The sequence below is a fragment of the Cephus cinctus genome, unplaced genomic scaffold, assembly GCF_000341935.2.
Source record: "Cephus cinctus unplaced genomic scaffold, Ccin1 Ccin1_scaffold0255, whole genome shotgun sequence".
Lineage (NCBI taxonomy): Eukaryota > Metazoa > Arthropoda > Insecta > Hymenoptera > Cephidae > Cephus > Cephus cinctus.
In genome coordinates, this window is record NW_014332968.1 from 189,131 (window position 1) to 202,155 (window position 13,025).

Below are 13,025 nucleotides of genomic sequence, written 5' to 3' on the forward strand. Positions count from 1 at the left end.
CTACCTCTTACTATCGACGTTTTGCAACCGCACACTTTCATTTTTTGTGTGCAGCTTCCTGTACTGCGTGACGAGCCTAGTATAGCTACGACCCCTCAAGTAACTACTAGCTATTAATTACGTTGGCGCTTTCTGTGTTAAGAAAAAACACAGCACAGCTTGAAAATTTTGTGCCGCTCGCTCTGGGTGATCGATGCAGCATTATAAGAGATACTAATTCGCAGAAAGACGCGTCATACCGGATATATGTATATTCAAAAATCAATTTCGTAATATACCCGGGCGGTGGTAGCAGCGGTAGCTTTCGCGCGGTGATGGCGATGATGATAATAGTGGTAGGACTGGTATTGCTGTTTGCGTGGTATTTACTTTTAATATTATTGAGAGAATGGTTTGCTGCAGCATCGCACATCGTTTCGCGACATGTTCGTGTGGACTGTGCAATAGTGGAGTTTTGCTCCTGCCCGGTCGTGCATCTACATGGTTGTCTCTAGTTGTGTAGTGACGTAGCCGTGGCTGTTTTACCACAGACACAACCAGCTGCATTATTTATTGCGCTCCTGGCGTACATTTTCCCGGCACCGCATACATGCGTTACGAAACACAGCAGCCCGGCAAACGCGTGAATAGATTTCCGCTGTGAGACCTGTAAATACGATAGAGGCGAAAACGCGACTGGCCACTAGTGTCGTCACTGTGTCACCGCTGCTACACCACCATGACTATCATCATCCAGTTATTGCACATAGGAGAAGAATACATAGCACTACAAGATTTATGTCTCTCGAGAAAATATAGCCACTTCCCTACCTTTGCTAGCCCAGCTATAACCACGCCGATAGCTTCCTATAAAAATGTCTATGCGGTGAAAACAAAACTCATCGGCCTACCGAACGAGAAACCGACGAACCAACAGAGCGAGCGAGCAACAGACTGAGGGAACTTTATTTCCCTTCGCGGCATTGTTCTCGCGAGATTTATATCGTAGAGTGAATTAAATCTCTACGGAGTTGTCACACACCTTTTAGCACCAATTTTCAGGCGGGTACGGCACTCCTTAACGATCGAACCGCCCTGATATGCATCTTCCTGCTTGGTACTTGGAAGCTGCAGGAACTATTGATAACTATAGTTAGAGTTCCAAACGAATGCACTCGAGACGAAAGAAAAGAGCAATGGATATCTGGCACTATTTATTTTAATATCTCTCTCCCTCTCAGTCCTTTTCGACCATTCATCTCCCTTCCCCCCTCTCCGGGGATATGTATCCCAAAACGCCTAATAATGATATTCATTTATTCATTTATTCATTCTCTCCCATGCTAATATTAATGTAGCAGAGCTCTAATTTACCATTAATGATTTATCTTCGATAAACTTTAAATTGTTTCCTCATACATCATTATATGTGGTTATTGGATAGTTACGTTGACCATTGATAAATTATGTATTGCTTGGACCGTTTATTTTGAAAGTGGGGTAAGTCCATTTTCTCATGTTTTGAGAAAATTAAATGTTAACATATCTGTTAATTAAAAAATTTAGGCAATTTATATGAAGTCTGGCAATGTTTCTACTGTTTTATCAATATGTAATTTGGTTATATAAATTTGTTTTAGGCGTATTTTACTAAACTGATGTATACTTGATGTCTTTATATTTTTCATAAGTAATAGGCCTGGCATCTTGGTACAAAGGCGCCAGGGCGATTTTTTCAAATTTTAGCGGTCTTCTAGGACGTGTAGGTAATAAATTTATAGTTTTAAATTCTTTGTCCTTCATCGATGTTTTATATAAAATAGTGTATGGTGCACTTTTGAGAAACCTCATCCAACATATTTGCAACCAATTTACCTGTTCTCCATTAGTGTTTTTTCTTATCGGTTTTTTTTAACCGCAATATGACACGTAATATAAAACAAATGTAAAATAACAGGCTACTGATCGGCAAACATCTGCTAAGCCACCTACCTCTGTCAATTGGACTTACACTACTTTCATAATCGATGATTATGCAATTTCATTTACCGACCAATTTTAAATTGTACAAAACATGGGAATTTTTTAAGAAATTAATCACGGACTAGTTATACATAAAAAATTTACATTAAATTAAGCAGGAATTACGTGATATCTCATTTTTTCAAAAATGGACTTACACCACTTTCAAAATAAACGGTCCACTTCCCGATACGCATACTAGCACGCAACGCACCTATGCACCTAGAATGGAAGATATCGCGTGATTCCTCTTTAAGAGCGACACTTAAAACTTTGTTTCGTGTGCAAGTGCTTACACCGACGTATTCGATGTGAGCGTGCACAGGTACGCCTAGCATCAATAATCCATCATAAAGATTTCAAAAAGTCGGTCCGACAAATGAAAAGAAAATATTTTTGCATTGAAAGTTATTTTGGTCAACTATGTGGAAACTCAGACTCCACGTGAAGATGAGCAACTTCAGAAAGAATTCTTCGCTGAAATGCCAATAACGATAAATAGAACAGGTTACCCATATTTATATGGGTAATATATTCGCACTGGCGATATTTTTTAAGGCGTTATTGATGCGAGTGTATCAGTCAGAGATTAGGTTATGAAGGGGGAGCGTAAGAGAGAGATAAAAGATTATTAAGGTATACCTTAATAATTGTTAAATAAAAATAATATTTAAAATAAATAATAAAATATATGTATCTATTCCCTTCTACTCAATGTAAGCTTTGCAACGTAGATTACTCTCTCCAGTAGTACTTTTCTTCTCGATTCTCTCTGTAAGCAAGGGACAAGAGGGGAAGACGTTATGTGTAACCTATACCTAACCATAACCTAATCTAACCAATTTCTGTCTTTCAAATGGCGCATGGTAGGCCGTGGTAAGGAACGCTCTCTACTAGACCACTCTCTCTAATAGCACTGAATTCCGATCCCGGTCGCGTTGAGTTAAAGAGTCGACTGTAGTAAAAAAAAATACAGAAACAAAAGAAAATTAGAAAATAAACTATAGTTTCGAGGATTGCGCCTCATGGAAACTCGACCAAGTCTTTGCAGATCAAGGAACTTGACAGCTGCCAGTTCTCGGCATGAAAACGGAAATAGAAGCATAATTAATGTTTTCGTAGCTTCGCTTACTGCTAACGAGACGACGTTCGCGCACAAGCCGAAATTAATTGACAGTTCGTCGTTATCTCCGTCAGCGTCGTTCGGTAGAGGCTAAAGCGACGTTCAGCGGAGTCATGTCAGCGGAGTTATAGGTAGTACAATGAAATAAGAAAGTCTCGAAAATTCTTTATGTGGCTATTGGATGAATCACCCCATGAAAAGAAATGTTTGGAGATATAGTAGGAGTATAGAAGGATTATGAGGACGATAGTGAAATCTACAGAAATGAACCGGGTTGAATACTATTCTAAACGATAACCAGAATACAACCGTTCAAGTTGCTTGACCCAAATCGGCAAAGCGATATTAAACTAAATATTTGAAAATTATATAAACGAATAATCAACGGAAGGCACTTAGGCGTCCGGAAAATTATTCAGCATCTTTAGACACGATCGCACGGAACCTAATACCATCCTATGCATTCGCTATCCAAAGCAAGGACTGCTTGCTGTTGTGTAAACGCACATTTTTGGGGGCAAAATTTCAAAAAAACCGTTAAATCAATCGGGCTAACAATTACAGGTAATATCAAGTTTCTGATGTGGATGGAACAATAACTTTTGGTTTCGATAAAACGCATACGCAAAACAAAAATATTATATATTTTACTTGCAGGCGCGAATTTTTATTAGTAAACTTGCGGCTGAATCACTGAACTTGTTGATTTAAAATTTACATTTACATGAATTAGGTTCCGGATGCAGGTCGTATATACGTTGCACATACAATTTGTTTTCGATTACCAAAAAGTATGAACATGATTTTCTTACTCGCCGTAGTTTAAAATAAATAAGTGTAAATTGATCGAAAGCAAAAAGTAATGGCAGTGGTAAGTAGAAATAATTGCCTACGTATTGGAAAACTTTGTTCGTTGGTTATAAAATAATTTTTCATCTAATCTTTCAAAGTAATTTCTACAAATGATTGAATTACTTAATAAAAGACGTCTTAAAATTAATGAGTTAGTTACGGAGTTACCGTACTCTAAAGGCAAAACAAAAGGCAAATGTCTTGGCAACGAAAAATTCCACGCGCAACAAGACACCCGAATCATTCGCAATTCACATAGCCATATCTTTTGTTTAGCATGGGAATGATTACTGTGCTACTTTGGATACTTTACTACACTGTCTAATTATAATTTTCATCTTGTACAAGAATAAAAACTTACAACTTTATAAAATTTCATGTACAGGTAGCATGGCTTGAAGGCTGGTTAGTATTAAATGGCATTCGAGTACTAAATTTCATTTGAGCCTCGTCGCTGTAAAGGTTTGTGTCCCACATTCTGAACGCTAATACTCGGTTGTATAGTAAATATTACTATACTCTTTTCTCCGTGTATGCACAAAGATCTAAAAGCTGAGTGCCTTATGTGTCTGTGTCTCAATGACTGAGTGAACTGCTTAACCAATCGAATTCAAATTTATAGAAAAAAAATCATGAGCATTTAAATTGAACAATAAGACTTGCAAATGTCGAGCATTTCCAGTTTTGAAGTATAAAATTAATTTTTTTTTTTCAACTACGTATGCGTAAAATGCGACCAAATGGTTCAAGCGGTTCTATCGCAAGGCAAATTCGTTCGCTACAATATTAAAAAAATTTACTCACCGGCAAGACGGCCATATCGCTGAAACATACGTTCTACATCCGTCTTACTGCACTGAAAGGTGTTCAAATTCCCAACAAAAACTCGCGAATTTACCGCCTGCGGATCCTGCGAATTTGTCTGGTTTCCCACCTTACTCATCTTCATCCTCTGCAACAATAACAGAAATACCTTCAGTACACTTCTTCTCATCTCTGCACATTCGCATATGGTGTTCATCCATCATTACCTCTTTATATACAAATATGCTATACAGTATTCGATTACTATATGAATAGAACACATTTATAACTATATGTATGTATATACGAAAGTATCTTATGCAATTGCCCATGGCAAAAATGAAGGTATTGACGTATGTGGGTGCCTGCGTGCTTACATGTGGATTTTGACGTTGAAAATGACATGAGAAGAGAGGCGGAAATAGGACAAACTTACGGTTTGTGCAGCCTCTCGATCTTAAAATTGTTTCCGGTACCTATGTAGAAATTAGGGTACCCCTGATACGAAGAAGGCTGTAGTAGGGTTGAAGTAGGACTTTCTCAGGTATGTTTTTTTAATGTTGCTGCGAGGAGACCCTGATTTTCTTGACTGACGAGAATGTTTAGCTGGGCCCTTACTGAGATTGGATTGGGGCATATTATTGGATGCATTCAAGAATCTTTATAGATTTTAATAATGAACACTTTTTGCACAAGCTTGGTTACCGAGGGACTTTTTGGCATTACATAATTTTTCCAATGTTATCCTAATCTGATAAAAATATTTTATTTCTATTAATTTTTGTTAATTGTTGAAATATAATATTGAACATAATTATCATTGCTTGAAATATTTATTTTATAAATGGTATACATATATCGTATTATGTTCCTAGAGAAAATATAGAAATAAACATACTATTCAGATATATACAAATATTGATTATCCAAATTCTTAATTGAAGTAATATTTTACAAATATAGTTGGTGGTTTAGTCGAAAGAGTATCATTACTCCATGTTTCGAGAATCCTGCTAATTGTAGGTTCGAATCCCGCTCGCAGCGCAACACATAAATAGATCTCTGTCTACTATAATCCTTTTTTTTCTATTTGGTTTTAATTACAGAGCTATACAATTGCACCATCCGTATATTTGATTTATATATTGAATATTAACAATCTAATCAATTTTAATGAAGTTCTGAACTATAATATAATATTATATTGATAAGGAAGCCTCATGAGAAACACATCTATTCATCCTAGTAGGGGTTCTGCGGCTAAAGCGTTATAGCCCCAATGGGGCGACGATTGGATGTCTGGACCATAACTCGATCAGAATTAGGGAAACCCAATAATTCCCCTTTCGTAGCACTATCTAAATTACTAAATAGACAATGTTTCGTACGCCAACCAAAATAGTGTACAAGGCTTATTGCGCCAACAGCTCCAGTTTCCGTGATATGGAGTTTTTAAGATTGCAATTTACACTAGCGGGCTCAACATCTAATGTCTGTATTTTTAATGTACAAAGACTTTTTCATCTAAGGTTGAGCTTTCGTGAGCAGTTGCAACTAACGATCAAACTAACGTACATGTGAATTCCACCTCAAGCATTCTTGGACACACAAGCGATCACACCCTCTTCCACATTCTCGAGGTTCCACGTGAATTGATCCGTAAAACTGATCCCAAAGTAGCTACTCCTCAAATAGATGACCATCAGTGGTGTGACCCACTCCCGTATTACATTATTCTGTGGAACTCGCTTGCCAATGATATTTTTTAGATAACCCGTTAGTTTTTTATTTTGGTTTACATGTGTGTAACTTACGGCTGTTACACATACATCTGCTTGTGCTACTGTAAGTTGGACTCGCAACTGCGATTGTCGGCATGCTCGAAGTGAGGAGTGCGACACTCTACTCACTGTGTCATCGGTTTGATTTGGAAATGTTACTTCGATTAATAATTACAGTTGTCAATCTTTATATAAATCGAAACTTTCTAAAATAGATTTAAAAAAGTATCAATAGATTAAGTCTAATATAATTTTTAATGATATAAAATTTGTTGCTCATATAAAAGTTTAGTTGTTTAACAAATTTATGTTCAATCCATTATATTTCATATACATAGTAAAAGTATGTAAATATTTGGATTATTCTGTTTAAAATTATTATATATAGTTTTTCCCTTTGAAATAGGAAATTATTGGTTTATATGAATAAATAAATGTTCATTGTGTTAAGAAGTTGTCTAGTAATGGATCACAGTAAGTATTTCAAATATCAAAATTACTATTGCCACAAGCAACCTTACGGATGCGTGCAACCATGACTTATATATATTGTAATTGAAAGTACCATATAATCTATCACCATAATTCGAATACATTTAGCTTCGTAATATTTCCATACAAATTTTACGGCAATTTTTCGATATGATTAATCTCTTAGAAAAATAGCGGAAACATGAAAATTGTCTAACTTGTAATGAAATTAGCTTGCACATCGCTTCAATTCTATTACTGCCTGAAAAAAGAATTTTCAACACCAACCTTTTTTCGTTTATATATAACCAGTAGTATTGACCTAATTTGATCGATGCTGACTCAAAAATGGTAACCAATCATCAGTTAAAAATGGTAGATAATCCACGTTCAGCTATGTGAAGAAAAATAAAGATAAAAGATATGATAACTTTTGCAAAAAACGGACTGACAATCGGCTAATATAATCGCCACAACATAGAATAAAAAAATTCGTAATAGTTTTGAAAGACAAAGCTGTCCATTAAATCAACCAAATATTAAACATATAAACATAAATGTTCTGCCCTCTATGGCGCTTTTGTTAAAATTGTTTTCCGATTGAAAATGAACAACTGGTTTCAAGCTGTCATAATTGTGAGTCACAAATAGGGCAGCTGTGATTTAAGATTACATTGACGGTAAGTTAACTTTGGAAATTTACTATTAGCTCAGCGTTAGCGAAATGGTTCTTTTACAGTTGGCGCTACATTGGGCAGGCATTGATGGACGATATTTGGACGTCAACCTTGGGCCAGTAGCCAAATGTTTGCTGATAGTCGACAGTGTACCGAAGTTTCTACATGGGATTGTTTTGATTTTATGAACTGTTTTGTTCCTCATAAAAGGTACAATCAGAAACAATTAATGGGCCGAAGAAATGGTAATCTTCCCGAGAAGAAAATCCCGTTTTTTTTTTTTTTTTTTTTTTATTATCCGGGCGTAATACCATCAGTTTTTTTGTATATTCACACACACGCGACAATTACTACACTGAGGATATCAATTACGTTAAGTTATAATTAATCTGTGATTTATTTTATATTACACCATATCCTATATAGGTATACATATATTATATCCCGCACTAATGCGGTACGATATTTCATCTCGATGAAGTTTCCATACCAAGGATACCGAACACCTTCTCTGGATTGTCGCAAGAGAGATTGTCAATCACCACGGTCTTGACACTACCGGCAAATAAAAAGAGAGGTGATCTTTAGAAGAATCTGCTATGGACCAGAAATAGATCTTTCACGACATGAACGCACAGGCAAGTTTCTCGAAATACCAAAGCTATATGGTAGATAGATATCATAACTAAATCATTTCGAGCTCACTATTCGGTTCGTATGCAGAATTGAACCACATTTTCATGCCTACAAAAGTCATCCGTATTCTGAAGCTAGTGCTTTTATACTTAACGAAATTGCTCCAAAGTTGCAATACTCCGTTGTAACTTATTACCCCGACGTCTCCACCCCCGCCTTGGTTGTCCGTTACCTAATGGCGACACACAAGAATATCGGACTATTAAACTAATGCCCTTTCCTTTCGCTGTGAGTTCTTTGGCGAAAGACCACAATTCTTGCAAAGTAAGGTATATCTTTTCGATCAAAAATACAATTAGGCTACTAAATGTTAATCAGAACCGAATAAGGTATTAGTGCGCGCTAAGAGAAAAATTTGATGTAAAATTTACTATGACACAATCGTAACCGGGGATCAGACTAAATTTCTGCCACAATTTGCTAAACTTTAGTTTCATTTGTACTATGTAAGTTATTACTTTCACTGATAACAAGTAATTATTCTTTTAGTAAAAAAATAAGTAAAATATGAAAATAAATTTAACTCTGAAATAATAACAAATATGCCATGGAAACAGTCGTATTTAATATGTTTGTGATAGTTTTCAGCATGTTCCTGTAAAAGTTTTCTGGAGGGAAATCGTGAACTTACATGTAAACAAAAAGTACTTTAGACCTGTCTAAATATTACTATTTTCATACAGTAATTTTGATAGTATAATTTTGATAGTTTAGTTGTGTAATGACCATAGTTCAATTTTGTTTTTTTAATCAATCGTAGATCACTTCATTGTATGGCATTTTACGATGAGATTTCGGCTATTCAAGATTGGAGTCTTTTACACGGAATGTAGATCTTCACCATTTCTTGACGAGTGAATAGTATTCAGCAACAATTTTATCTCGAGACCCTCACCGTTGTTTTCAAAACTCTGTAACCCCGCACATGGGTCACTCATTTCCGTAACATATTGCATAACTTTATTATGTTAAAAAATTCTCAATAAATTTCTTGATGTTTCTTATGATCTTAACAATAAAATTGAACTGTTCAATTTAATAAACTTAATCTTGCAACCGTTTTCTTTTTAACGAAACTTTAACATGGGATATGTTTACCGAGGATACGAATGGCCTATGATTGGGGATCGCAGTTTATGTATGATGATTGTTATTTTGCTGTTGAGCAAATAAAGATTAATTTGTATTAAGGTATATCTTAATAATTATTAACGACCAATTTGACAAGGAATTTATTCAAATTAATTCCAACAAGTAGTTGAAATAAGCAAAAATAACAAATTTTTACTGTATACATAGTAACTTTGATCTCGAACGAAATCCTTTTTATAGTTTAAAACTAACAATACTCATTAAAATGAACTATGTTACAATGCATTAACTGGTATGTATCATGTAATAAGATTTAGTATATCGTGTTTGAAGGTTCATTATGAAACATAGTAATTTTTTTTAGACCTTGTGTTACTTTATCGTAAAATATTCTACACTGAATATTAGATTCATCTCTAATGTGAGTATAGTCCCGCGTTATTAGAACAGGTACATAGTAAAAGTGAATCTAATTCTCTCATAAAACTTACTACAAATTTATTTCCGTCAGGTTATTGACGCTATAAGGTATGCCTAAATAGACTCGCCTGATATCAGTCCAATCCGGACCTCATCTCACATCGATACAGCTTGCCTGATCAGACGACCCTAACGTATTTTAAATGAAGACCATATACGAAGTATTGATCACGCGTTCTTGATTTAGATGAGCCTGCATTGGTTCCGGTATTCTGAAAGTGCATGGATGAATTCAGAATCACGCAGATTCCGAGCAGAAATTTAGTTCAGGTTTTTTCGGCCCCTTTTAGTTTTCCTCCAATTCTATTTGAAGAAATATCTAAGCATAGACCTACTAGGCTGGTCACGTTTCGATTTATGGAGCCTTTCTAGATTTCCTTGTTGGGGCCTATAAGGCTTCCAAATTAGGCCACTACTAAACCAATCAATAAAATTGATTAAAAAATATTACTTTACACGTTTATTCAATCGATTTCATCTTGCACTTTTAATTGGATATACGAGACTTATTCTTTAAAATTGATATTTATTAAGGAGGTCCTGTCGAAACTACCTACTTGAATTTTCACGTCTGAAACTTATATAGGTTATAAATTAAACAATTCTGAACTCAATTGCAAAATTTGAAGGTCGGTCACCGACGAAAATGTTAAGAAAAGTAATATTAAAAACGAAACTTTATACATATGTATATGGACTCAAAGGTTACAAAGATTAAATTTCGACTTTGGATAAGAAACTGACATATTTCAAGTGAATTTTGAAGCAAAAAATGATATACTACGGATTCGTGAATTCTTCAAGATTCGATATATACCATAGAAAAGTGATCACACCGGGTGTTTCAAAAAGTAATTGCAAATTCAATTGCCGGATCTCCATCGATTCACCGGGAGAGACTCAATAAACAAATAAATAAAAGTCAAATGAGAGTATGATTTTTAAATATATTTGTACAATTGAGTTAATTTCACAAAGATAACAATCTACAAACAAATGTCTATACTTAAGGTGAATAATTTCGTAGAAAGTCGTAGAAAGTTGTTTTAATCGATTTATGGAATTGATTCGATAGTTGATTAGTTGACTAGTATGCATCGACAGGACCTTCTTAATTCCTGAAAAAACGTGTGAGTTTTTTTATCATTGGTGGGGGTTCGAACCTAGAACACTGTGGATTACTGCTCACATCTTAGAAGATATACTGTTTGCTTCTTTATTTAAAGTTAAAAAGAGAACAAACACGTCATGACTATATGCGCTTATATGATTGGTACTGATGTGATAAAAATAAAAACACGCTCAGTTATTTTATACGGAAATCGAATGTTTTAATTATGGCGTGATTACCGTCGCAAAATTGTGGGGATTCTCATAATGTTGTTGAATGTATAAAGCACATGTAAGGTATCACTATACTTTCTTACGTTTACAATAGTTTACAAGTGATGAATAATGATTGAAATAAAGAAAATATTTTTTAAATAACAATTTGTTAATAACGGTCAATTATCACCTATAATAATTACTGATAAACGTTCATTAAACAGTTAATGAATAATAATTGAACAATAAAGTAGTTTTTTGTAAAAGCCAGTTGGGAGCAGGCAACAGTGAGGCGGGTATAGGTAAACCAGCGGCTGCTTGTCGATATAAGCACATCGTCAACTAATATCGACTTCGTCCGTTCGTCAACCACCGGCTCTTCTCACCAGTCCTACGCTGCTCGATCTGTGCTGGGTGCCCGCTAACCCTTTTGACCGATCTGGACTACGGCTCTTAATCGCCCCGCTGCTTGATCCGATGTAAGGACTGTGTCATCGCACTGCTCGATCCGCGCTGACGCTCCTATTTCTCTCTTGGCTGGACCAAGCGACCGGTCTGCTACCTCACCAAATCTATCCCCTGTCCACCTAACGTCCTTTCCAAGCCCCCCGCGACCAATCCACCTTCCGCCAAACCAAGGACGCACCGAAGTGGACGTCACGTAAGGGAGGCACCACTGGGAATCAAGCGCGCAAAAAAGGACGTCACGCTACGTGAGTGTAACCCCCTCGGGGTGTTACCCGTGAGCCATTCGACTCATTGTCAGTCGGACCGTCCGACCTCTCTAATAGGGGCACCTGGCGAAGCTCACCGGGAACCCACGGTCGCGGTCTCGTCTCAACAGGTAACCGCGGTCGGAGAAACGATCCCCCTGCGTACCCCAGGGAAGAACCTAGACTTGCGGCCGCGCGTGTTGTGCAAGTGGAGGGCCTTGTTAGAAGACGACTAACCCCGGCGGGGCGGCCGCAGAATACCACCAAAGCAGCCATTGACGGCGCCCTGAGCGCCACGTCACCCTCGCTATACCCAAACAACTGAAATGATGAAGTGCGCACGTCAAATAAGACAATTTTACCATTAGATAAATTATATATGTCATGTATTTTGATAAATATCAAAACAGTCGAAACAATTTTCAGCGGCATTTTATAAACAATTTCTGTACCGAGTATAATTCGAGTCAAATCAGGTACTCGATCAGTGCTATGTGTGCAATAGAATTACACCCCGAATATCGGTTAAATTAAATGGCCTAATGTACGCCGGAATTATATATTATGAAACGCATGATATGGACTATATTTTAGCTTGATTTAACTTTCGCTCAGATTCATTTATTTGTCTCGATAGAGAGTGCGAATAAGAAAATAGATTCAAAGCATATGGCATTGCCTTCTTTATAAATTTTGTTGTTAAATTCGTAAATTCTAGCAAACCTCTTTATTTTCGTATTACAAAGTAATGTACCTTATGGAAGTTCGAGCACTCCTGAAATTCACCATTCCTTTTATTACACGTAGAGGTAAACGTGCGTGTATCTAATCTATTGTTCAACGGTCCCTTAAGTTTCAAAGTAAAATTACTACCAGTAAATAGCTGCTCTTTTATTTTGCGCCCCTCTCGAGGGTCTTTACATTAAAGATCAAATCTAGTATTACAAAAATATTTGTATTAAGTCATTTAAATGGTTAATTACGACTGTATGAAAAATGTGAGAAGATA

General features: G+C 36.1%; 1 protein-coding gene across 7 annotated transcripts in view; it reads right to left on the reverse strand.

Annotated features, from left to right (window-relative positions):
• LOC107265923 overlaps nt 1–13,025 on the reverse strand; it is a 199,863-nt gene that overhangs the window by 94,825 nt on the left and 92,013 nt on the right. For all 7 annotated transcript variants that reach the window (XM_015735850.2, XM_015735851.2, XM_025083182.1 and 4 more), the window contains one exon: nt 4,781–4,928. In XM_015735850.2, the coding sequence (XP_015591336.1) occupies nt 4,781–4,928 (148 nt within the window). The remainder of the gene's footprint in view (nt 1–4,780; nt 4,929–13,025) is intronic.